The sequence below is a fragment of the Hyperolius riggenbachi genome, chromosome 3 (assembly GCF_040937935.1).
Source record: "Hyperolius riggenbachi isolate aHypRig1 chromosome 3, aHypRig1.pri, whole genome shotgun sequence".
Lineage (NCBI taxonomy): Eukaryota > Metazoa > Chordata > Amphibia > Anura > Hyperoliidae > Hyperolius > Hyperolius riggenbachi.
The window spans coordinates 212473863-212500976 of NC_090648.1; the positions used below are offsets into that span (position 1 = coordinate 212473863).

Genomic DNA, 27114 nt, shown 5'->3' on the forward strand with positions numbered 1-27114 from the left:
GGTCCCTTGGCGTTTACTATAACGAGCTTATACTGTAACTGTAGATGTTGTTCTGTCGTTCTGTACAATTAACATAATGCAGACTGTATATACACAATACAGGCATACAATTTGTACTCCATGTAAACAGTCTAGCACTCTACTCTATACAAGCTTCACACCTTTTAGGAAGCTCATAAAAATGGCAAGGCTTGTGCTACATTACATACACTCCATGGGGATAATGGGTAGAATCAAGTTTTACACAGAGCTGGTAAAATGTATACAAGGTAAATGGTGTGTGCCTTGCCTTGCAAGTAATGCTGGGTACACATGTTACGATTTTCCGTACGGTAGATGCATCCGATTGATAAATTCCCTCATGTCCGATATTACTCCCGATTGATTCTGCGCTCGATTTCTCATAGAAATGAATGGAAAAAGATAAGAAAAACGAGCGGAGATAAGAGAATCGAGCGCAGAATTGAGTGGAAAAAACAATCGGGTGGGAAAATCGAGTGAAAAATCGTAACGTGTGTACCCAGCATAAGTCAGTGCTGGTTCTGGAATGACACAAATAGCTTTATATGCTTGTCTGAAGAGAGGGTTTTAGGTTATGTTTCAAGGGTTAGCAAAAGGCAGGTAGCATGTAGGAAGAAATCCATTGTGGTGTTGATGCCTAAATGTATGCTCAGATGGATTTGGACCTGAAACGAGATCTTTCTGTATGCCATTATTTGTTTCTTTCCATGCCCCACTGATTATGTCCATAATATCCACATTATTATTGGTACTTTAGAACTTTTATACAGGAATCTCAGGGATTTGGTTCTGAATCCTCCCAAACACAACTTAGGACAACATTACTTTGGCTAGGTCCGCAGTGGGCGTTGGGCTCTCCATCTCTCTGTGATAGCAAGAACGCAATGCAACTGGAAAGTACGTTATCCGCATGTTTTGATGGATACAGTCAATGAAAAGTATGCTTCACAGAGCGCGTCTTGCTGTAACGCACAGCATGCAGTGTGTTAAGGTGCTGCACGCCGTTATACCGCACTGTGAACTTTGCTAATGGTGGTGCACTGCTGTGCGGCAATCCGCGTTAATCTGTGAACGTAGCCTGAATGTATCACATTCGTGAACATAGCCTAAAAAGGCAAATCATTTTTTCTTCCAAGTCAATTATATGCAGCTTGGAATTGGGCCAATCAAATTCACTTCTTGTCTATTTTTTGGCCCAATTTCATGTGGCATGAAATTTGCATGTAAATTGGTATTATTTGCATCTCATCTCTAATCAACACTAATTCTAAGGAAAGGAGAGGCATGCACATCTTTATGTAGAGGGAGGAAAATTTGACCAGTGTGGATGAAAGACATTTGTAATGCTGGGGATACACGGTACGTTTCTGTACCGTGTATCGACCAGCTGATCCGGCCAGCTGATAAATTCAGCTGGCCCGATCATGCTGCTCGACCCGTGCCCGCTCGATCCCCGCTGGCGGACAATGGCAGGGAATTGAGCGCTGATAAGGAAGCGCCGGCGGTGACGAGCGGTAATCTATACGCGGGGGCGCGGCTGGGTTTGATCCGGCGGCTAATCGGCCGCCGGATCGACCCGTGTATTCCCAGCATTACAGTGGGAGTTCAGACTGTGATCACTTCATAGCACACATTGAACGTGTTAAAATGTGCGTATTATTTTATAGATCTGCCCTTTGCAATAGTGTGCATGCGTTTCTGTGCACAGTATCTAGAAACGCACAGCAGACCTTGGGCTTGATTCACAAAGTGGTGTTAGCACACCTGTGAAAAGCCCCTTAGCACGTCTAAACGAGCTTTTCGCGCGCAAAACTTTATGCGCATAAAACTTTACGCGCGCAATGCACAGAGCGCAGGGCGCTCCACGTGAAGTGCCCATTAAAGCCTATAGGACTTTGCGCGTGTTACTTAGCGCGCGATCTGATTGAGAAATCCGGTGCTAACCTACTTAGCACCCTGGTTAGCACGTCTAAAGATTTTAGACGTCCTAAGTAGGTTAGCACCACATAATGAATCAAGCACCTTGTGTCAGGAAAACAGGATTTTTGCAAGGCAAATATGTGAATCTGCCAGTTTAAAAACTATGGGCTGTACATTTGTATGCACGATTATGTTGCATTTATTGGCAGTGCAACACACAGTGGTAATTCTATTTGATGTATAAACCCTAGAGCGTGAATGAGGGCTTCTTTTGTAAGCAGTAGAAGGTAAGTACTAACAGTTTTTGGGGTTGACTCACTAAGCTGCGCTACTACAGCAGCGCAGCTTAATGACAACAGCGAGTGTTATAATCTCCTGCACAAACTATGCATCCATGGCGTGCACTGCTAAATAACTTTATGCTACAATAGTTTAACAAGCGATTCGTTAAACTTAACGAGTGCTCCACTGTACCCGTTAAACTGTTGTAGCATAAAGTTATTTAGCAACGCACTCTATGGCTGCATAGAATCAGCAGCTTTGTGTCTTGTGCCGTGCAGTAGATGAACTTTGGATGAGGATTTCAGGATGGTTTTGAGTTTAGAAAAAGAGAGAGCCCAATTAAGTGTTACCCTTGAGCAAATAACCTGTTTTTACAAGTGAGGAAATATATTTAGAAGTCAGAAAATTACAAATTCAGATTTGTTAATGTTGTGTATAAATAACCAAGATAATACAGTACCAATGAGAGCATAGCACACAGATAGATATGTGATCCTATTACCTTGAGCAGAAAGATTATAAAATGTTATGCCTATACTCTAATGCTTGAAAACAAGCATGTATTATGCTCTCATACATATTGGTATGGTAGTCTTTAGTTAAAGCACATATTTAAAGAGACACTGAAGCGGAAAAAAAATTATGATATTATGATTTGTATGTGTAGTACAGCTAAGAAATAAAACATTAAGATCATATACATCAGTCTAATTGTTTCCAGTACAGGAAGAGTTAAGAAACTCCAGTTGTTATCTCTATGCAAAAAAGTAGGGATGGGACGACGAATCCGGCGAATCCACAAATCCCTCGAATATTAGGAAATATTCGAGATTCGTGGACTCGAATCCCGACGCCATTTTCCGTTCGCCGAATCCGCCGAATCCCGACGCTGCATCACCGCGCATCCGCCGCTTCCCCCCGCTCGCAATTGTCCTCCTCCCGCTCCCCGCAGCCGCCTCCGCTCGCCCGCCTGCATAAATAAGAGGAAGCAGCCTCTCACCTCCAGCGTGGAGCCCGGAGCGGCAGACCTCCTACAGACTTTCTCATTCCCCCTAGTGACCGGCTCTTACTACGCGTCATCAGTAAGAGCCGGTCAGGTGGCCACTAGGGGGAACCAGGAAGTAAAGGGAGAAGGCTGCCGCTCCGGGCTCCACGCTGATGCTGGAGGTGAGAGGCTGCTTCTCCTTATGTATGCAGGGGGACAAGTGGAGGAGGCTGCGGGGGGAGGGAGGAGGATATGTTCCACCCGTTAGAAGCCCCCATAGCCTGCTATCTATACTGAAGCCCCCATACGAAGCCCCCCATAGCCTGCTATCTATACTGAAGCCCCCCATAACCTGCTACCTATACTAAAGCCCCTATAGCCTGCTATCTATACTGAAGCCCCCCATAGCCTGCTATCTATACTGAAGCCCCCCATAACCTGCTACCTATACTAAAGCCCCCATAGCCTGCTACCTATACTGAAGCCCCCCATACTGAAGCCCCCCATAGCCTGCTATCTATACTGAAGCCCCCCATAGCCTGCTATCTATACTGAAGCCCCCCATAACCTGCTACCTATACTAAAGCCTCCATAGCCTGCTACCTATACTGAAGCCCCCCATACTGAAGCCCCCCATAGCCTGCTACCTATACTAAAGCTCCCCATAGCCTGCTACCTATACTAAAGCCCCCCAAAGCCTGCTAACTATGCTGAAGCCCCCCATAGCCTGCTACCTATACTAAAGCCCCCCATAGCCTGCTACCTATACTAAAGCCCCCCATAGCCTGCTACCTATACTGAAGCCCCCCATAGCCTGCTATCTATACTGAAGCCCCCCATAACCTGCTACCTATACTAAAGCCCCCATAGCCTGCTATCTATACTGAAGCCCTCCATAGCCTGCTATCTATACTGAAGCCCCCCATAACCTGCTACCTATACTAAAGCCCCCATAGCCTGCTACCTATACTGAAGCCCCCCATAGCCTGCTACCTATACTAAAGCTCCCCATAGCCTGCTACCTATACTAAAGTCCCCCATAGCCTGCTAACTATGCTGAAGCCCCCCATAGCCTGCTACCTATACTAAAGCCCCCCATAGCCTGCTACCTATACTAAAGCCCCCCATAGCCTGCTACCTATACTGAAGCCCCCCATAGCCTGCTATCTATACTGAAGCCCCCCATAGCCTGCTACCTATACTAAAGCCCCCCATAGCCTGCTAACTATGCTGAAGCCACCCTAACTGAAGCCTCCCATAGCCTGCTACCTATACTGAAGCCCCCCATAGCCTGCTACCTATACTGAAGCCCCCATAGCCTGTTACCTATACTAAAGCCCCCATAGCCTGCTAACTATACTGAAGCCCCCCATACTGAAGCCCCCCATAGCCTGCTACCTATACTGAAGCCCCCCATAGCCTGTTACCTATACTGAAGCACCCCCATAGCCTGCTACCTATACTGAAGGCCCCTATACCCTGCTACCTATACTGAAGGCCCCTATACCCTGCTACCTATACTGAAGGCCCCTATACTCTGCTACCTATACTAAAGGCCCCTATACCCTGCTGCCTATACTGAAGCCCCCCATAACCTGCTACCTATACTAAAGCCCCCATAGCCTGCTACCTATACTGAAGCCCCCCATACTGAAGCCCCCCATAGCCTGCTACCTATACTAAAGCTCCCCATAGCCTGCTACCTATACTAAAGCCCCCCAAAGCCTGCTAACTATGCTGAAGCCCCCCATAGCCTGCTACCTATACTAAAGCCCCCCGTAGCCTGCTACCTATACTAAAGCCCCCCATAGCCTGCTACCTATACTGAAGCCCCCCATAGCCTGCTATCTATACTGAAGCCCCCCATAACCTGCTACCTATACTAAAGCCCCCATAGCCTGCTATCTATACTGAAGCCCCCCCATAGCCTGCTATCTATACTGAAGCCCCCCATAACCTGCTACCTATACTAAAGCCCCCATAGCCTGCTACCTATACTGAAGCCCCCCATACTGAAGCCCCCCATAGCCTGCTACCTATACTGAAGCCCCCATAGCCTGTTACCTATACTAAAGCCCCCATAGCCTGCTAACTATACTGAAGCCCCCCATACTGAAGCCCCCCATAGCCTGCTACCTATACTGAAGCCCCCCATACTGAAGCCCCCCATAGCCTGCTACCTATACTGAAGCCCCCATAGCCTGTTACCTATACTAAAGCCCCCATAGCCTGCTAACTATACTGAAGCCCCCCATACTGAAGCCCCCCATAGCCTGCTACCTATACTGAAGCCCCCCATAGCCTGCTACCTATACTGAAGCACCCCCATAGCCTGCTACCTATACTGAAGCCCCCCATAGCCTGTTACCTATACTGAAGCACCCCCATAGCCTGCTACCTATACTGAAGGCCCCTATACCCTGCTACCTATACTGAAGGCCCCTATACCCTGCTACCTATACTGAAGGCCCCTATACCCTGCTACCTATACTGAAGGCCCCTATACTCTGCTACCTATACTAAAGGCCCCTATACCCTGCTGCCTATACTGAAGGCCCCTATACCCTGCTACCTATACTGAAGGCCCCTATACTCTGCTACCTATACTAAAGGCCCCTATACCCTGCTGCCTATACTGAAGCCCCCCATAACCTGCTACCTATACTAAAGCCCCCATAGCCTGCTACCTATACTGAAGCCCCCCATACTGAAGCTCCCCATAGCCTGCTACCTATACTAAAGCTCCCCATAGCCTGCTACCTATACTAAAGCCCCCCAAAGCCTGCTAACTATGCTGAAGCCCCCCATAGCCTGCTACCTATACTAAAGCCCCCCATAGCCTGCTACCTATACTAAAGCCCCCCATAGCCTGCTACCTATACTGAAGCCCCCCATAGCCTGCTATCTATACTGAAGCCCCCCATAACCTGCTACCTATACTAAAGACCCCATAGCCTGCTATCTATACTGAAGCCCCCCCATAGCCTGCTATCTATACTGAAGCCCCCCATAACCTGCTACCTATACTAAAGCCCCCATAACCTGCTACCTATACTAAAGCCCCCATAGCCTGCTACCTATACTGAAGCCCCCCATACTGAAGCCCCCCATAGCCTGCTACCTATACTAAAGCTCCCCATAGCCTGCTACCTATACTAAAGCCCCCCATAGCCTGCTAACTATGCTGAAGCCCCCCATAGCCTGCTACCTATACTAAAGCCCCCCATAGCCTGCTACCTATACTAAAGCCCCCCATAGCCTGCTACCTATACTGAAGCCCCCCATAGCCTGCTATCTATACTGAAGCCCCCCATAGCCTGCTACCTATACTAAAGCCCCCCATAGCCTGCTAACTATGCTGAAGCCACCCTAACTGAAGCCCCCCATAGCCTGCTACCTATACTGAAGCCCCCCATAGCCTGCTACCTATACTGAAGCCCCCATAGCCTTTTACCTATACTAAAGCCCCCCATAGCCTGCTACCTATACTGAAGCCCCCATAGCCTGTTACCTATACTAAAGCCCCCATAGCCTGCTAACTATACTGAAGCCCCCCATACTGAAGCCCCCCATAGCCTGCTACCTATATTAAAGCCCCCCATAGCCTGCTAACTATGCTGAAGCCCCCCATACTGAAGCCCCCCATAGCCTGCTACCTATACTGAAGCCCCCCATAGCCTGCTACCTATACTGAAGCCCCCCCATAGCCTGCTACCTATACTGAAGCCCCCCCATAGCCTGCTACCTATACTGAAGCCCCCCCATAGCCTGCTACCTATACTGAAGCCCCCCATAGCCTGTTACCTATACTGAAGCACCCCCATAGCCTGCTACCTATACTGAAGCCCCCCATAGCCTGTTACCTATACTGAAGCACCCCCATAGCCTGCTACCTATACTGAAGGCCCCTATACCCTGCTACCTATACTGAAGGCCCCTATACCCTGCTACCTATACTGAAGGCCCCTATACTCTGCTACCTATACTAAAGGCCCCTATACCCTGCTGCCTATACTGAAGGCCCCTATACCCTGCTGCCTATACTGAAGCCCCCTATACTCTGCTACCTATACTAAAGGCCCTTATACCCTGCTGCCTATACTGAAGGCCCCTATACCCTGCTGCCTATACTGAAGCCCCCTATACTCTGCTACCTATACTGAAGGCCCCTATACCCTGCTGCCTATACTGAAGGCCCCTATACCCTGCTGCCTATACTGAAGGCCACTATACTCTGCTACCTATACTGAAGGCCACTATACCTTGCAACCTATAGTGAAGGCCCCTATACCCTGCTGCCTATACTGAAGGCCACTATACCCGGCTGCCTATAATGAAGGCCACTATACCCGGCTGCCTATAATGAAGGCCACTATACCCTGCTGCCTATACTGAAGGCCACTATACCCTGCTGCCTATACTGAAGGCCACTATACCCGGCGGCCTATACTGAAGGCCACTATACCTTGCAACCTATAGTGAAGGCCCCTATACCTTGCTAGCTATACTGAAGACACCTTTACCTAGCTACCTATAGTGCGGGCAACTATTCCATGGATCGCACAATTCTTATGTGCAGGATTCGTTAGATGCGGGATTCGAAAGGTTCGAGATATTCGAGAACCTTTTTAGATTCGGATCCGGATTCGGATTCGAAGAAATTGTGGATTCGTCCCATCCCTACAAAAAAGCCATTCATTTCTACGACTTTCAAAAGTCGTGGACAGGGCTGTTATCTGACTTTTATTATCTCAACTATTTACTTTTTCTCTGGCAGAGGAGAGGTCATTAGTTCACAGACTGCTCTGAAAGAATCATTTTGAATGAGTGTTGTGTAATCTGCACATATTAGAGAATGATGCAATGTTAGAAAAAACACTATATACCTGAAAATAAAAATATGAGAATATTTTCTTTGCTGCTAATCTTCTAGTAATTATTCATAGTACACAACCAATTCATTATATCATATATATTTTTTCGCTTCAGTGTCTCTTTAAGGAGTTCATATGCTGGTTGATTTTAGGCATCGATCGATCGATTTTATAGAATCGATTGATCGATCGGAAATAGATTCTTTCAAATCAGCCAAATTGCTATTGATTTAGATCAATTTGATCTATCTAACAGGATGGAAAATCTAGGTCGATCTGTTGCATTGGCTCTAATGGTGCAATAATGCATTTAGATCAATTTTTAATAGATTTCACTCTGAAATCTATTGGAAATCTGTTCCTAGTGTGTGGCACACATCAGATAGATTCCTGTGAGATTCGACTTGACAGGTATCTGACAGAAATCAATCTGATGATCGAATCTACTGCAAATCTAGAAGTGTATGGCCACCTTAAGTGAGAGGGATATTGGGGGGCTGACATTAATTTCCTTTCAAACAATGCAAATTGTCTGGCTATCCTGCTGATCCTCTTCCTCTAATCCTTTTAGCCATAAGAAGCGTACACACGCACTACCGCCGGCAACGACGGATCTGCCGGCCCCTCCCGCTGGGCGGACGTTCAGCCGACAGTAGTGCGTGGGTATGCGCTGTCGGTGGACTGATAAGGCTGTTTCTGAACGATCCACTGATACTGTCGGCTAAAGACCGCCCAGCGGGAGGGTCCGGCGGACCCGTCGTTGCATTTAGTAGTGCGTGTGTACGCACCTATAGACCCTGAACAAGTATGTCAATTAAGTATTTTTTGACTGGGTTATCTAAATGCTTGTTTCAGGTTTGTTACTTAAGGTGCGTACACACTTCCAACTTTACGCCTGATTGCCATTTAAACCGGTCGTTTTAAATGACTTGAAGTTCAGACATCAGGTACACACTGACCAACAAGTCATTTGATATCCTAATTTACATGTCGTTTAACCAACTTGATAATGGACAATGGACTGGATAGAACAATGGATTAGATTAAATGACTGATCAAACGACTTGTTGTTTGAATGTCTATTAAGGCGCGTCCACGCGCCATACGGATCTGTCAGATACGGATCGCTCAGCGGATCTGTCAGAAAAAGTCTATATCAGTCTGCCGACAGACTGTACACACGTCCTACTGTCGGCAGAACGTCCGCCCAGCGAGAGGGTCTGATGGACCCGCCGTTTGCTAAAGTATGGTGTGTGTGTACGCGCCTATAGTGTCAAACAAATAGACTTTCAAACAACAAGTCGTTTGTACACATGTATGGACCTAACTGTAGTTTGAACGACAGTTAGTCCACGGATCCACTGAGCGGATCATTCAAAACTGCTGCTATCAGTCTAACGATCAAACATACACATGTCCAACTGTCGTTCAAACGACCGGTTTGAACAACAAATTGTTCGGAAAAATCAAACGTTTACCGTCCTTTAGACACAACTGCAGCCAAAGAGATCAGCAGGATGCCAGGCAACTGGTATTATTTGAAAGGAAATAAATATAGCAACCTCCATATCCTTCTCAGTTCACATGGGCTCCTTTCAGAGTTCTGGTGATTCTACTGGCAGTGCCATATAATTTTATAGCACTTTATAGTGGGTGTGTATGGTTGCCCTTTAGAAACATTTGTCTGAAAAAATGAGTTTGCCAGAACAGTTTAGTGGATAGCATGTAATAATGGATATGCTTTTTTCTTTATATAGATTTTTTTTTCATCAAAATCTAACCCCTTTGCATTTTCTCCAACAGCAAGAGCCAGACTCGCGTATGTGGTCCTATGTCTACCCCAAGTACACAGAAGTACTAAAAGCTGATGATGAAAGGTGGAAGGAAGAAAGAGATCGAAAAATCAAGGAAGAACGAAGCCGCAGCAAGGAGTCTTCCTCTAAAGAGGACAGCAAAGAAGGAGTTGGTGTGGAAGTGAAGGGACCACAAACAGAGGACCTCCGTGTACTGCCCAAGGACCCTCGCACTAGTACCCATGTTCCTGTGTCTTCCCCCCTTACGCAGCACCAGTCCTATATCCCATACATGCATGGTTACACTTACAGTCAAGCGTATGACCCCAGCCATCCAAGCTACCGTGGAATGCCAGCAGTCATGATGCAGAACTATCCAGGTCAGGACATAAATATGCACACCTAAATTCATATTTACATTTAAACACATCTGAATTCCCTATACTTGTGGAGGGTATGGTTAGAAGGATTAAGATGCGTTTCGCGTCACAGCTGTGCTGGCATCACGTTTTGCAAGATACACATACACAGTGGAAATTGACCCTTTGGCTACATAATCAGGAAGAACCCCGTTCAGAATATATCTCAAAGGCATATTTATTAATGTTGCACATTTTGATACTCAGAGCTTTATTTATTTTTTTTATGGAATTGTTGCACTTAATTTTATATTTTATAAAAACCTTTTATACTATTGTGCATTATAACTGCTGATAGAATAGCTGGATTGAGGGGACCATTTATAGCATTTTAGTTGAGCAATTTGAAGTGCTTCCTGTTTATGAAAAGGCATTGTCACTCTTGCTTATGTAAAATAATTCCGAATAGGCGGATACCAGTGCATTTTGAATGCATTTGAAATAGCTGTTTAGTGATGTAAAGGGAGGCTTATTAGGATGTTATTCATAAGAATTTGAATTAGTTCTCCTTATGCAATGAATCATTTTCTAGCTGAAAAACCACATGAGTGATATTAGAGCAGCTGATGTGAGGGAAGAAGTGCCCTCTTGTGTCCATTTGCAGTAATGCAGCTGTACATTAATTAAAGCGGACCTGAACTCAGAAGGTCCTCTGCTCTAAAAGATACGCAACAGTATAATAATCTTTAAACAAAAAAAAACTTTTTGGTACAGCTGATATAAATCCTAAATAAATCTTTCATTGAAGCAGACATATTGTTAACATCCTGTGCTTTCAAATGAGCTTATCTGCATTCTCTGCCGTGGCATGTGACATGGGAGAGCTCAAATTACAACTTGTGATTAGCCAAATGAGGGGGGATTAAACCAGCAAAACTCTAAATACATACAGGGTGTATTTCTCTGTTTTCCTTCTGTCATGTGCAGGAGTTCAGGTCCTGTCTGCATAGAGATTGTAAGTTGTTCTAGTGCTTGCACTGGATATTATGAATTCTCCCACATCCCAAAATAGTGACCGGTTAAAGAGGAACGGAAAGAACATAGAGTAATGGCAGTACATTATTCAGGATACCTACTTTTACTTTAAATATCATATTTTCTGCATCAGAAACACTTCTTATAGCTTTATATTCCTGTCCAACCTATGCTGTTAACCATGCAGACCACCTAGAGCATTCTGGGAGAGAAGAGATCTATTTTACTGGGTTTAAAACTCTTAGTAAAAGAACATCCAGTAGAGATCACATGCCAGTACTAAGGATATTGCCACCTGTGATACATTTCAGAATGTAAATCAGAGAGAGGAAATATTTTACAATGGGCAAACACTGACTAAATCATTTATGCATGAAGTCATTATGTTATTTTGACTACAGGTCCTTGTAAACCCTTATTTGTTCAGAACCATCGTTTCATCAAAAATATAAATTATACAGAGGTCCCCTGTAGATAAATATTCAGTCTAATAAAATAATCACTTCAGAAGAGAATATGGCTGTTAGCAAACTGGTATCAGGCTGCACCTTGCTCCAGTGGACTCTAGAGTTCCATGCTGGAACTCTAGATAAGAGCTAATTTCAGTCTGATTAAGGCGTCAATTTCTAAGACTAAATCTAATGTCACTTTAAAGCGGATCCGAGATGAAAAAGTAATTATAACAAGTAACTTGTCTATATATCTTATCTAAAGTTTAGATAGTTTACACAGCAAATCTAGCTGCAAACAGCTTCAAAAGTTTATGATTATTTATTGCTTTAATACGAGGGCAGCCATGTTCGGTTTGTCACAGGCTGAGGGCTGGAGATGCCATCAGCTTGCTTGTGTGTAAATTCAGGCCCCTCTCCTCCTCCCTCCTCCCCTCTGCCTCTGAAATCAATGACTAGTAACCTCCACCTGCCCAGACTGAGCTCCCATAAGCCCGTGCTACCTGGGACTAAGTGCCAAGGCACTGGGAAAAGCTGTGGGCGTGGCTTGTTTAGTTTATAGGGAATTAGAGTATTAAAACAAAACAAAAAAGTATTTGGCTTGAGGAATCCCCTATAAACTATATGAAAGGAACACAACTATGCAATGAGTAAAAGTTTATCTCGGATCCACTTTAAGTCATTTCAAACTGAGGTCAGTGGTGTCTGGTATGACTTGAGAGTCTTGCGTCAAAAGTATGATCCAATGAACAATGCGTAATTTCTGTTAAAGCGAACTTGAATTTAGAACTTATTCTCTCATCTACAAGATACGCAACAACATAATAACCTTTAAAGTTAAAGATGTGATACTTACCCAGGGCTTCCTCTAGCCCCATAAGCTTGTCTGAGTCCCACGCCGTCCTCCCGCAATCTGCTGTTCAACCACAATCAGCCCCGGTCAGTGGCTCAGTCAGTTCCAGTCTGGGTCTACTGCGCATGCCCTAACCTCTCGCGCATCCGCAATAGAAACAGACTGATGCGACTTCGCCCAGGGCCGGATTTGTACTCTTTACCGCCCTAGGCCACTGTCACCAGCCGTCCCCCTTCAGTATAGGTAGCAAGATGACCCCTCCCCCTTTCCCTCCAGTATAGGTAGCCAGATGACTCCCCTTAATCCCTCCTTTTCCCACCCCCTTTCAGTATAGGTAGCCAGCTCACCTTCACACTGCAGCAGCCATCAGTGTCACTCATTTCTCCACTCAACTACAGTGCAGAAGCTTCCTCTTCCTTTCCGTCTCCAATGCTGCCCAAGTCCATAGCCGCCGGCCACAATGCAAACGTGCATAGAGAGCAAGATAGCTGCTGCACAGGCGTCTAGCAGCAGAGTACCACGGTCAGGCGCTAGCCCGATCTCCCTTCATTGCAGCATTTGCAAGCTTGTAAATGCTGCAACAGTTTAGCCTGCTGCTTTGGTGCCCTTGCTCATGTGGTGCCCTAGGCCATGGCCTAAATCCGGCCCTGACTGCGCCTATGAGACTGAGAGTGGAGGGCAAAGTGGGACTCTCGATTATGGGGCTGGAGGAAGCAAGTATCAAATCTTTACACTTTGACATATCTGGTTTACTTTAAAGAAAAACATTTCTTTTACAGTTGATACAAATCCTGCAATACATCTGGAGTGTGTCTGTTACCTGCTTTCATGGAAGCAGACATATTGTTAACATCTTCTGTTTACACATTAGCTGCTCTGCCATTTCAGAGGTGATTACTGAGCTGACACAGCTGAAAGATGAAATTACGGTGGTGATTTAGTCACAGATGAGGGGGAATTAGACAGGCCAAACTCTCTAAATACATCCAGGGTGCATTCTCTCTGTTTTCCTTCTGTCCTGCGCAAGAGTTCAGGTCCACTTTTAAAGGGAAAATTAAGTGATATTTGACATGAAATAGATGCCTAGCACACCAATAAACATGTGGAGTTGCTTTTCTTTATCCTCTGCCTGAAATAGTTAATATTCAGCTATGCAACTGACCGTTTCTCTCCAGTCACGACCCAGCCAGACTATAGCATCCCTCACTGATAAGGATTTACAGCCATACAGTACTTTCCTGGCAGAGAGCTGGGCTTCTGAGAGCAGTGGATAGGAAAAAAAAATTAGTAAATCCTATATAATAAAACCCTACTGTCCCTCTGTCCCGTGTCCCTGTGAGTGTCCCATCTGCGCTCTGCATGTGCAGGGACTCAGAGACAGTGAGGGGGAGTGACGTGAGCCGCACGGCCAAGGGGTGGGCGGACGGGTTGGCGTGCGCGGCGGACGCATGCGTAATGAAGACCTAGCCCGTTTTTAAACGGGCTTAGTTTCACTAGTAGTTTATCTATTTAAGCACTCTGAGAACCGGGACTCTTTCACTGAGCTGGGACAAAACAATGTACTTTTTTTCAACCTAACATAAAATTGCGGGACATCTAAAAGTTATTTTTAGGAGTAGGAAGATTAATGCCTATAATCCACCCACAGCTCACCTACAATGGGATGTGACTAATGAATGCTTTGTGGAGAGCATTTACGGTATATCAGAAATGTATTGACTATCCTTATTAACTTGCCTATCCTATGCAACCCAGATAAATAATCGTCATATTGCTGATGTGATAAAAAGAACTTCCTACATGCTCCTAGCAACTGAGTCTAATTCTCTGCTGAGCAGCTGTGAGGACTAACGCAAACAGGATTTCTAACATTCCTCTTTAAATAGCCCTTTTGTAAAACTGGCCCCAAACAGTGGTAAGAGCATTAAAATGAACTCCAGTGAAAATAAAGTAATTAAAAAAAAGTGCTTCATTTTTACAATAATTATGTATATATGATTTAGTCATTGTTTGCCCATTGTAAAATCTTTTAAATCCCTGATTTACATTCTGACATTTATTACATGGTGACATTTTTACTGTTGGAAGGGGATGTAGCTGCTGCTTGCTTTTTTGGCAGTTGGAAACAGCTGTAAACAGCCATTTCCCACAATGTAACAAGGTTCACAGACAGAAAACTGCCAGGAGCACCAGGGTCCTCAGTTTCTTGTGGGAGGGGTTTCACCACAATATCAGTCATACAGCGCCCCCTGATGGTCTGTTTGTGAAAAGGAATAGATTTCTTATGTAAAAGGGGGTATCAGCTACAGATTGGGATAAAGTTCAATTCTTGGTCGGAGTTTCTTTCTAAGGTGCCCATCAACGGTACATTATTTTCCTCAGATGCGATCATTGCATCAGATTTATGGGATTTTAAGTAATTTGAAGGGAATAATTGAGTGCTACCATAAATAGGTTTATTATGGCACTACACTCTCCAGATATGACTGTAAAATCCAATATTCTGTTCATCAAAATTTAGCATTCCAATTGACCATAGAATAAATTCACACAACTTTCTCCACATATTGTGTGGTTTTCTGTACAATTTGATTGTGAAAATCTCATTCATTAATCAAATCTGAGGAAATATTATGATTTTTATATTAGGTGACAGAGTTTTCCCCAGGCTCTTTTAGCGGGGTACTCCACCCGGCTAGTTTTGGTGAGCACTCAGCTGCCATCGCTTACCTCCTCCAATGCTGTAAGCTGAGCTGCACAGAGAAATGTCAGTCCTGCTTTTTTTCATCACGCCCCACCCGCCTACTTTTTCATGCCACCAGGCTGGAAAAAAACTCTGGGTGATATATCTCAAACCATGAAGAGCCTTTGGATTTGTTGTTCAACTTAAAGATGTTGATAATCTTTTTCTTTTTCCATATTCAGGCTCTTACCTCTCCTCTAGTTATCCTTTTTCACCATACGGCAACAAAGTTTCTGCAAGTGAAGAATCTGAGAAATCTCGAGCCAGTCCCAGCGTCGGCTGTAAACCCACATCAGAATCTAAAGCTCTTGATATTTTACAACAACATGCCAGTCATTACAAAAGCAAATCTCCTACGGTTAGTGTACTTCTGACTTCTTCTTTTTTTAATATTTGTGCTGGTAAGGTTACATACCTTGGAATATTTTTTTAAATGTGTAGCATTCTTAAAAGAAAATCCCAGGTGAAGGAAGTGTTACCCAGGATTCCACTACTGTCCCCGTTATGGATTGCAAACCCGTCGGCTTATGCACAGATGGGCGCCTCTCACAATTGCGACAATGGGACCGCGAGAGGTACGCATATGCAGAAGCCTGCAGGTCAGCAATCTAATACGGGGCTGACAGCGGGACCCTGAAGCTCAGCGAAACTGCAGCGAGGGACAGCCGAAGCTCTCTCTCCCTTCACTTCCACATACGTCACCAATGCGGAAGTGAAGCAAGAGAGAGAGCTCCGGCTGCAAGCACGGACCACCTGGCGGCTTACCGCTTCACATATCCGTTCATGTTTCTGTAAGCTACAGCGTGCACACTGCCCACCAGTTCCATGGGAAGACACACAGGGACGGGGACGCATCAGCAGATTACGAGGGGGGACAGAAGGGTATACTGCACACAGCGGGGCCCTAAGAGGTAATGTCACGGGGGCACATAAGAGGACACAAGTGAGCATACAAGAAAACGGGGGCACATAAGAGGACAAAAGAGGGCATGTAAGAGGACACAGGGGACACATAGGAGAACCCGGGTGCATTTAAGAGGAAACTGGGCTTGGATGAGAACGCGGGGGGGGGGGGGGGGGGCGACACACGGGAGACATTAAAGGTATAAAGGGGACATAATAATCGGGGGGGGGGGGGGGGGAGAGATATCCACAAGATTCCCCTGCATCATGGACGTACCAGGTGTAGTTTGTTTGTTTGTTTGTTTGTTTTTCCCACTGTTTTTTGTCTTCTAAACCTAGGTGCGTCTTATGGTCCGCAAAATACAATTAGAATAAGTTGTGTAGAATTAATTTGTTGTACCTTTTTTACCTACATTTTTATTATTTTCAGTGTCTAAATGCTGAAATGGAGATGAGATAACCTCTCCTGTGGGAAAACATAGAAAAAAAGTTTATTTCCCTTTTTAACATGAGCATGCTGCTGCGGACATACACAGACTTTCAAAGCAGCAGAAACAAAACGCTATATGGTTTAGTGAGCAGTAGTCTTGCGGAGTGATTCGGTGTTCTGTTTACTGGTACCAAATGTAAATGGAAACCACCTTTTGTATGTTGGCAGGATTAGTTCGGGTTTTCCTCTGTAAGGGATTTTGAGTTTATAACTGAAGAATATGTTGGTGTTTATCACGTTTTGCTTTGGAGCCTGAAACTAGACAACGCTATACAGAAAATTAGCCAGACAACCATGCAGCATACTGGAATATGAATATATCATAATGCATTGATTTTTTTTATGTGTAGTGCATGTTGTATATTATAGTGTATACTTCTTTCCTATATATATATACAGATTATGGATAAATCTCCCCAGGAGCGAGACCGAGGTGGCTGCAGTGTTCCAGGTGCTTCTTCAGCAGGTGCAGGTGGCTGCAGCAGTATGGGTGCACCGGACCGAGGAGTCAGTGACAGGAGTTCTGAGAGGCCTCGGACTTCTCCTTCCCAACGTTTAATGTCCACGCATCATCACCACCATCATCTTGGCTACTCGCTGTTGCCTGGCCAGTATCAGCTTCCATATGGTGCAGGTAATGCATGCTATACTTTCCTTGATGATTCTTTGCAAGCAAAAAAAACAACCTGTTTGTCGCTGTCACTGCTTGCAAACTGTAGCATGGAACATCATTTCCACTATAGATGATGGAGCAAGAATTATGTTGTATTATCAGTCACGCTGCATCATGTGATGATAGTTTACCTTCTAACTCTGAAAGTGGCTGTAATAGGAGGATGCACACAAATAGTAAAGATGTCCTCAGGGCTGAACTCAAAGCTTTCTATGGAAACTTAGATGAATGCAAAATGACTAGCTTCTGCTTTAAAGGTGGCAATTCTTTGCTTGCAGTGTGCTAGGTCAGACCTTTATTGCTATAAAAAATGATTAACTGTGCAGGATGTGCTCTTTCCATCTTTATAAACGCTATCCAGATATTTTGCAAGGCAAAATGCATATATTGCACTGTGATCAGTTTTTATTATTAATAAATACATAAATGTCTTTACAAGTGGGCAAGACATTGCTCATTGCATGCAAGAAAAAGGCTGCTTGCTACAAACAAGAACTGTTCTTTATCTTTCTATTCATATGCATGAAACACTGTGTAGCAGTTAAAGAAACACTGAAGTCTCCGAAAATACAGCTTTTTATTGCAAAAAGCTGTTCAACATATTGCCCTAACTAAAACGCTGGATCCCCGCGGCTGAAATGTAACTAAATCCCCCCCAAACTCCCCTCGCAAAAATGCACGACTTTCTTGGTTGTGGATTTTGCTGCCCCGTGCGCTTCCGTGGGAGGCAGAGCTTTCAGCTGCAGCTCTGCCTCCATGCGCGTCTATCAGCGTGTAACTCCGCCTCTCCGCCGCTTCTCTCAGTGAAGGAAGACTGAGAGACTGGGGCGGGCAGAGGCGGAGATACACGCTGATAGACGCGTGTAGAGGCAGAGCTGCAGCTGAAAGCTCTGCCTCTCACGGAAACGATCCCCGCAGTGTGCCCCGGGGAGTTTGGGGGGATTTAGTTAGATTTCAGCCGCAGTTAGGGCAATAATGTTGAACAGCTTTTTGCAATAAAAAGCTGAATTTTTGGAGACTTCAGAGTCTCTTTAAAGTGAATAGGAACCGCATTTAAAAAAAATGAGACAGATACTTGCCCAAGGAGAGGGAAGGCTCTGGGTCCTATAGAGCAGTGTTTCTCAACTTTTTTAAACCAAGTACCCCTTATTGCTACTCCATCTCTGCAAAGTACCCCCGGCTAATGCGCGGGCAAACTCACACACACACATGCTTGAGAGAATGAGGGTGCTGGGTGAGGCTGGTACAGGAAAATAGGTGGTGAGGGACATGTGAGGGTGCTGGCTGAGGCTGGCACAGGGTGATAAGTGGTGAGGGACATGTGAGGGTGCTGGCTGAGGCTGGCACAGGGTGATAAGTGGTGAGGGACATGTGAGGGTGCTGACTGAGGGTGGCAGAGGATAATGAGAACACAGGCAATTTACACACACATACATACTCACACACACACATACATACTACATACACACACAGTCAGCACACATACATACTACACACACACACAGCAGGGTTGCCAACCCAATTTCTCATTTTTCCTGGACAAAATGGTCAAAAAATCTGGACAGCCCAAATTTTGGACGGACAGGGGGCGGAGTCAGGGGCGGAGTCAGTAGCAGGCTTTTTAGGGAACTTCTTGTGAATTTCGGGAGGAAAGAAACATACTGTAGCTGGAGCAGGTGATTACTGCATACGGCTCATGTGAAACAGCCCACCTGAACCGAGAAGGCTTGTTTCCCGATAAAAGAAACATGATGTCCATACTATATAAATACATAATAATAATATGGTAGGGCATTAGACTATGACAGGATTAGATTATGAGCTCCTCTGAGGACAGTCAGTGACAGGACTATGTACTCTGTAATGTGCTGCAGGAGATGTCAGTGCTATATAAATACATAATAATAATATGGTGGGACATTACACTATGACTATGGTAGGATTAGATTGTGTGCTCCTCTAAGGACAGTCAGTGACATGACTATGTACTCTGTAATGTGCTGCAGAAGATGGCAGATCCTCTGGTCCCCTGCAGCGCCTCACTTTTAGTTCTGGCACTCAGCAAGTTAATAGTCACTGACTGCACCTGTGCGACCCTGTCTGGCTGCACAGGCCCAGTGGCCCATTTACCCGCTGGAACCAAAAGTGGGGCGCTGCAGGGGACCAGAGGATCTGTTTGTGACCGTGCGGACTGAGTCGAACACAGAGCGGCTGGAGGGAGGGGGCCAGTAAAAGCCCCAGATAAGTTACTCTTGCTTTTTTTAGGTTCCCTTTCAAGCAGACCTGAACTCAGAACTTCCTCTCTGCTTCTTTGTTACAGCTGATACAGATCCTGCAATACATCTGCAGTGTATCTACTTCCTGCTTTATTGGAAGCAAACATATTGTTAACATACTGTGGTTTCAAATGAGCTTATCTGCCATGGCAGTCAGGTGACATAGGGAGAGATCAAATTACAACTTGTGGACAGCATAGTGGCATAGTGGTTGCAGCGCTGGGTCCCTGGTTCCATTCCCAGCCATGGCAGAGTTTGTATTATCTCAGTGTGACTGCATGGGTTTCCTCCAGACACTCTGGTTTTCTCCTACACCCCAAAAACATACAGATAACTAAAAATTGGCTTCCCCTAAAATTGGCCTATTGTATTGACATACACGATGGAGGACACATAGCTACAGTTGGGATTAGAGTGTGAGCTCCTCTGAGGACAGTTAAGTGACATGACTATGTACTCTTTACAGTGCTGCGTAAGATGTCACGCTATATCAATACTAAATAATCATAAATAGACACAAATGAAGAGGAATTACAGGCTAAATTCTCTAAATACATACAGGGTGCATTACTAAATACCTTCATTCTGCCCTGTTCAGGTCACACAAACACTTTCAGGAATAAAAGAACTACGTTGCTCTCCTCACCTCACACAGTGTAGTAGAAAACTGAGGATGTCCCTTTCCTCTGCATCGCCTGCTGTAAGAATACAGGCATGATGCATGAATGAACTTTGTGACCTGGTGGCCGGCCTGGTGGTCATAATCAGCCAGCTGTCAGACCGGAACGAGCGAGGCGAGCCCTAATGAAACATGAGAGGAGGGACAGCTATTACACAGCCTGCTGCCGCCATGGAGTTCAGCGAGCCTGGGACTGTCTTTTCCTTACTTGTTAGCAGGGATGGCATGTGCTCGGTCGGCTGCTGCTGATCTGCTCTGCTGCGTGGCTCGGCGGCTGGGTCTGTGTGCTGTCTGTGCTGCGACCTCAGCTCCGACCTGGCTGCCGCCCGTGTGACACTCTCCTCGCCGTCCTCCTCCTGGTGACACTCCTCTCGCTGCTCTGCTCAGAGTGGGCTGGGCCGGCTCCCTGCATCTCTTATTGGGCAGCGAGTCACCGGCTCCAAAAAGAGGTTAGCTGATTGGAGGGGACACCCGGGCAGGAGAGGGTGGCTGAGGGGAGACTGAGGGAGGGGGGAAAAAGAGCGCGCATAGTGCATGCGCAGAATAGATTGGCATAATTTATGCACTTTTGGACGGACGACTGCCCAGGAAATACGGGCAGTACGGACAGCTCTATTTTAAGAGCTTCTGTACGGACAGTCCGTCTTTTGACGGACGCTTGGCAACCCTGACACACAGTCAGCACACACACATACATACTAGTACTACATACCACACACACACACACACACACACACACAGTCAGCACACACATATAGTCAGCATAAAGCAGCATCTCCAACTCACGCAGCTCTTTCACTCTGTCTGTCTTGCCATTGCAGCACATGGTGATGTGTACCTCTCTCTCCTCTTCTCCTCCTCTCACATTCCTGAGGGAGGGGTGGAGGGGTACTGGATGAGCTCATTATGCCTGGAAAGGAAAGGGGGTTTGCTGCTTTAGTTCCTCTCTGCTCTGATCCTCTAGCTTTATCTAATCATCAACAATCAGCATTCCGCATTGCAGGAGCTGGAGGGGAGCTGTAAATAGCAAAATAGCAGCTCGGAGCAGGAGAAAGTGTAGTTTAATTGAGTAACAAGCAACTGTGCGTACCCCCAGCAGTGTTCTCACGTACCCCCAGGGGTACGCGTACCACGTGTTGAGAAACCCTGCTATAGAGCCTTCCCGTTCCTCTCCTGGTCCCCTCGTTCCAGTGCTGGCTCGCCCGGTAGCAGTATTTGACTAAATTCGTCAAATACTGCTTTACCCGGCCGAAGGAGGCTTCAGAAATCTTCACGGAGCCTGAGTGCTCCTGAAGAAGGGCGGCCATGTACTGCGCCTGCGCAAGCACGATCTCTTGCACCCTCACGCCTGTGCAGTATGGAGCCGCACGTCTTCGGGAGGACACGGACTCCTTAAGACTTCCAAATACCCTTTTGCCGTGGGATTGAAACGGAGGGGAGCCAGAACAGGATAGGGAGCACCGAGAGAGGAGACGGAAGGCTGTATACAACCCAGAGCCTTCCCTCTCCTTAGGTAAGTATTTGCTTCATTTTTTTTAAATGCGGGTTCCCATTCACTTTAAGTGCTTTGATTTTGCAATACATAACTGAATGAAGCCATGCATGTGAAACAAAATGTTAGCTGTGTGTGCAGCTGTATGCCTTGTACTCCTTGTCAAATATAAAGCAATGTGTCATTGTTGAGTTATGGGTTTGCACTGCTAACATAAGTGTACAACAGATATAAGGATCTCCACGCTTTTCATGCGAACAAAAAACACCTATCCCTATCAGACTTGTATAATAAGTCAGCTAAAAATGCTTGACCACTTGAATATACATTACCGTGCAAAACACTTTCAAGAACAAAAATAAGCTTCCTTTAATAAAATAATGCGATGAACAGTTTTGTGTATCAATTATACAACCTACAAAGAACATAAAGAGGAAATATACTTAGTGTGATCACCACTTTCCTTTATAACTGCATGAGTTCTCCTAAGCAACCTTCAGCCTTGTACACGCTCAAAGAACCAAGCGTGTAAGGGAGCCCTCAGTGCGGTAAGAGGACCACAAGTTACATAGGTTGGTTCAGTAAAGACATCTGTTCATGAAGTTCAATCAGAAAAAAACAAAAACCCACTAAACTCAAACTTTATCCCAGTTGATCCAGAGAAAGGCGAAAAACCCTTAGGGCTCGTTTCCACTATCGCGAATCTGCATGCGTCCAACGCATGCAGATCCGCACATGTAATACAAGTGGATGGGCCTGTTTCCACTGTAGCGTTGTTGAGGTGCGTTTTTTTCAGCGTGATAAAAACGCACAAAAGAGCCAACGATTTCGCCTGCGTCGGGAATCCGTGCGAATCGCCGCTAATGTATTTAATAGTAAAAACGCATGCGTTTGTTACATGCGTTTTTACCCGCGATTTCGCGTGCGATTTCGCACCTTTTTCAATTTTATTTAGCCCTGGCAGTGTCATGGTTAATTTCGCATGGCACCCTGCCATGCGAAATCGCGGGTAAAAACGCATGTGGAAACGCATCCGCATGCGTTTTTACAAGCGTCGGAATGCGACGAAATCGCGTCGCAACAGTGGAAACAAGCCCTTACAATGCTCGTGCCAACCAGCCCTAAAAGGGGAAAAATACCTTCCAGACCCCAGATGGTAGTCTGATAAATGCCTGAATCATCTCTTCTGGGAATTACCTAGTAATTATAGCTGCAGATGTCCTTCAATGCAAGGACAGCATAGTGGTTAAAATCTGGAATATGCTACCACAGGAAGTAGTTATGGAAAATTCTAAATCTGCATTTAAAGAGGGTTTCTCTTTAAGGAGTTCTGTGGGGGGATTCTTAGGAGAAAAACAGACACTTACCTTGGGCTTCTATCAGCCTTCTGCAGCGGTAATGTCCCACGCCGTCCTCCTCCCATCTGCCGTTCTCCGCCGCCGGCCCCGGTCTAGCGCGGCATGGGATCCAACTGCGGCTGCGCTACAGTGGCCGCGCACCCGCTCGCTTCCGCCTGCGTCATCGGAAGCTTACTGCGCAAGGGCAGTACAAAAAACCGTTGTACTGCGCCTGCGCAGTAAGCCTCAGATGACGCGAGCGGAGGAGCGGCGGCGCGCATTAGTCGTCTGTGTGACAGACGAATAATAGCCCGGTGCCGGCTGCGGGGAACGGCGGATGGGAGCAGGACGGCGTGGGACATTACCGCTGAAGGGGGCTGATAGAAGCCCCAGCTTAATTCTTCACATATGCAGAGGGAGACAGGAGTGCAGTGGTAAATTACCTTGAAAGCAACCTGTTACTGCCAGAGTCACTTCAAACGATGGGGAAAATTGGGATTGGAATGCTGTGTTTGCGTAAACGATGATAGCGGTGCTGCCCACTAACGACAAGCACCGTGGCCAGCGGTAAACATCTTACAAACCAAAATGTTACATGTGTGGGTGTGATCATGTTAGCTTATGTTACCAAGATAGACTCTTCAATGTCTCTTCTTATTACAGGTTTGTCATCTACACCTATTGTAGCAAGTCAGCAGGGTTCCGCCCCATCACTATACCCACCCCCAAGGAGGTGAAAGTGGTAAGTAGTAATGTCTTTATTGCTATTTTTATCCGAAAGTTCCCATTTGTCATGGATCCCCTTCTGTGTTAGACAATTGGTTTAGTGAAAAAGAAGTTATTGATAATCGCAGTGTATGGATGTAGGGGAAGGTAAGAGATTCATATAGAATTATGCAGTCCCCATGGAATATGCAAAAAATGGTATAAGGAACTCTGAAGACCACCAGGAGATGGGACAAGGGATCCGGCCCGCATGCGCTGCACATCCGGGCTGCCAACAGGCGGCTGAATTCCTCTCTTTCCCCCCCCCCCCCCCCATCCCTATGTCTTTTGTTTGTAAACACTGGATAAAAATGGCAATTGCAAGCCAGGATTGCAGCAGGGAGAGGCAGAAACAGCACAGAGGGGCTCAGGAGAACATAATGAATAGAATGGTATGCTTTTTATTGTAAGAATTTTAGAGTACAGCCTCTCTTTAACTCCTTTTCTCTGTTTTTTATGCTCCTGTAGAAGAAATCTGTATTTGTCAAGGTACCTGTCTGCAGCTCATGTGACTGGATCGCAGGAAACGTCTGGAATGAGTCTGTGCATCAGTTGAATGGTGTTGTTTCCACCGAGGGCTCCTCCATTCCTATTCTGATCCAGGACACACAAATGTAACTGTTGCCCTTCAAAAGTTCAGCAATCATCCTATTGTAAGGAGACCCAGTTGTGCAAAACAGGACTGTATTTATTCTTGCATCTCTCCAGCTGACTGGGCCATGAGGAGAAGACTTGGAATTTTCGTGTTTTGTTGCGAGTCTGCGTGCACAGTATCAAACACCTCATTCATATACTAAAGCATTCAAGGTCAGGAAAACCTACTGTGCATAGAAACTCTGGTTAATGTTCTGTACAACTCCTATGACTGTTTCTGTCTCAGTGCTGACACTTCATCAGCTGTAATGCATCAGTTTATGGATTTCCTTTGCTTTCACCACCCATGCTCAGGCATCTGATACTTACAGGTTACAAAAGTCAAGGGAAGATTTTGCATCTGCTGCATCCACATGAATTTGGGGATATTTGGAGTTAGTTTTATGTTTCAGACATTTCGGCAGTGACTATTTCATAGCTGTATTTTCAGCTTCTTTTACGCCTTTTTTTTTAAAAATTTTCATGTTTTCCCCCTTACCTGAGACCTGAACTTTGTCAAGGCAGTTACTTTAACTTCCTGTGGTATTTGTGTAACAAGGGCCAGTGACCTGGAAACACATAGGGTACCCGATTCTATGCCTATAGGCTAGAAGTAAATCTTAATCTGCACTGTCCAAGCAGCTCCAGCACAATAGCTGCCTCCAGACATGCCTTTTATTAATTTACCAACGCGATTAATGTTCATAATCTACATTTTTGATAATTCTCTTACAAATAGGAGAAATCGAAAGGTTAATTATATATTTAGAAGGCATGAAGATGTAACAATACTGGACTCCCAAATATGCCCCTTAGCTGTGTATAATGTATATAGACCTCGCAAAAGTTTTTTTTTTGTTTGTTTGTTTTTTAATAAGACACTAATCTTTTAAAAATTGGGGAGATATATTTCATACAAGCATTTTAGATCTGTTTTATCACTAATTGTTTAGTGTCTATCATGGATCACCAAGAAAGCCCCATCAATAGTCTCCCTTCTATACATCTTATTTAAAGTTCTTATTTTTATGATACAGCATGCTAAGTATGTTGTAGTCCCCCTGTTTCTGCAGAAGATGAGTGTTCTCAAATAAGAGAATGATGAAACCTGTAAGGATTTTATCCCTCGGTTACAAAGATGCACTTTGTTGAATTCAGGACTGAGTTTACAGACACACATACACGGATATGAAGGTTGGAAACGAGCACTGCTCCCATTCGGTATGAACTACCCCTCTATAGCTGCAGGATATAGAAAAAGTTAAATAAGTATAGGAAACAATCCTAGATGAATGACATATATTCATAAAGTGTCTTATTGTATTTAAAGGTGAACCGTTTCCCCTTTAGATAGTTAGAGAAAATGAGTATATAAATGGGTGCAAGTAGGTTTTCACCGAGCTGGGAGCATCCTGTTTAGAGAATGCCATTGTTGTATCGTCGGATGTCACACAAGCGTTATGGGATCATTCAGGCTGCTGCTATTTTCCAACAGATTGTTGGTTCTGTAACTATCTGTGTCTACTACTCTGTCTACTGCTAGCAAAAGTGTCTCACAGACGTCTCCGTCTTTGGTCCAGTTCACCTTCAGTAGCTGAACCTGCCCCGTTATTTTAAATGGTATATTTAGGAAGATTAATCTCAGTCATATGTCAATCTTTCATCATCCTCAATGCACAATAATATTGAAATCTTTTGTAGGGATCCACATTCTGCTACTCCCACCCCAGGAGGTGACGTGAAGGAATTTCATTAAAAAAAATACAACAAAAAAATGTATTTAATCTTTCTGGAAGTTTTCCAATAAAGTTCTTTTGTATTGCTTGGTTGTAAACAGAACTTATTGTATATGAAATAAACTTTACCCCTTACGACTTTTAACGTAAGTGACTGGGGAGTGTAATCCCTCTCTCACCTCATCCCTCATATGTTTCTGTATAAAGATGTAAAGTTCTATTTCTGTTATGTAGCTATTTTTTTCTTTTCTTTTTTTGCATACAAATTTGAAGTCTTTGTGGCAAAGTTGAATTTTTTTCTTGCCGTTTTAAAGAAAAAAAAATACACAAGTTTGTTTTATTACATGAGTTTGTTTTATCAGAGTGGCAATCTCCTCTGTATGTGTCAGACCATGCTGTGTGTTGTGTGTCTGAGAGTTTGTAAACCTGTAGGTATGTCCCTCCCAACTCTTTTAACCCCTTGTCTGTCATGGAGGTTGCTATTGTCAAAGAGGGGCCAAGCCAGACAGCGTGGGGCTCCCCTACCAAACATAGTTCATGACATGATGGGATGGAGCTTTGTATGGAATTTTGTGTGTCGGGGATGGCAGAAACTTAAAGGAAACCTCAGACAAAATAAAGCCCAGCATTTATACTTTACCGTGGGCTTTCTCCAGGCCTTTGTAGACTGTGGGCTCCCTCTCGGGCTGCTCCGTTGTCCCACAGTGAGCTGCAGTGAATTGTTCAGTAATGCGCCACTACACATGCACAGTTGCGTGCGCTGCCTGATTATGCTCCCTTGGCCAAATGCATTCTGCGCATGCCCAGTTCGCTCAG

The 27114-nt window shown here is 45.1% G+C and overlaps 1 protein-coding gene across 4 annotated transcripts in view; it reads left to right on the plus strand.

The window, feature by feature from the left end:
• Positions 1-26641, plus strand: part of ZNF609 (zinc finger protein 609) — a 124876-nt gene extending 98235 nt beyond the window's left edge. For all 4 annotated transcript variants that reach the window (XM_068275665.1, XM_068275664.1, XM_068275666.1 and 1 more), the window contains 5 exons: positions 9886-10255; positions 15497-15672; positions 17107-17341; positions 23828-23906; positions 24398-26641. In XM_068275665.1, coding sequence (XP_068131766.1) covers positions 9886-10255; positions 15497-15672; positions 17107-17341; positions 23828-23901 — 855 coding nt within the window. In that variant the 3' untranslated portion in view covers positions 23902-23906; positions 24398-26641. The remainder of the gene's footprint in view (positions 1-9885; positions 10256-15496; positions 15673-17106; positions 17342-23827; positions 23907-24397) is intronic.
• Positions 26642-27114: the final 473 nt, after the last annotated feature.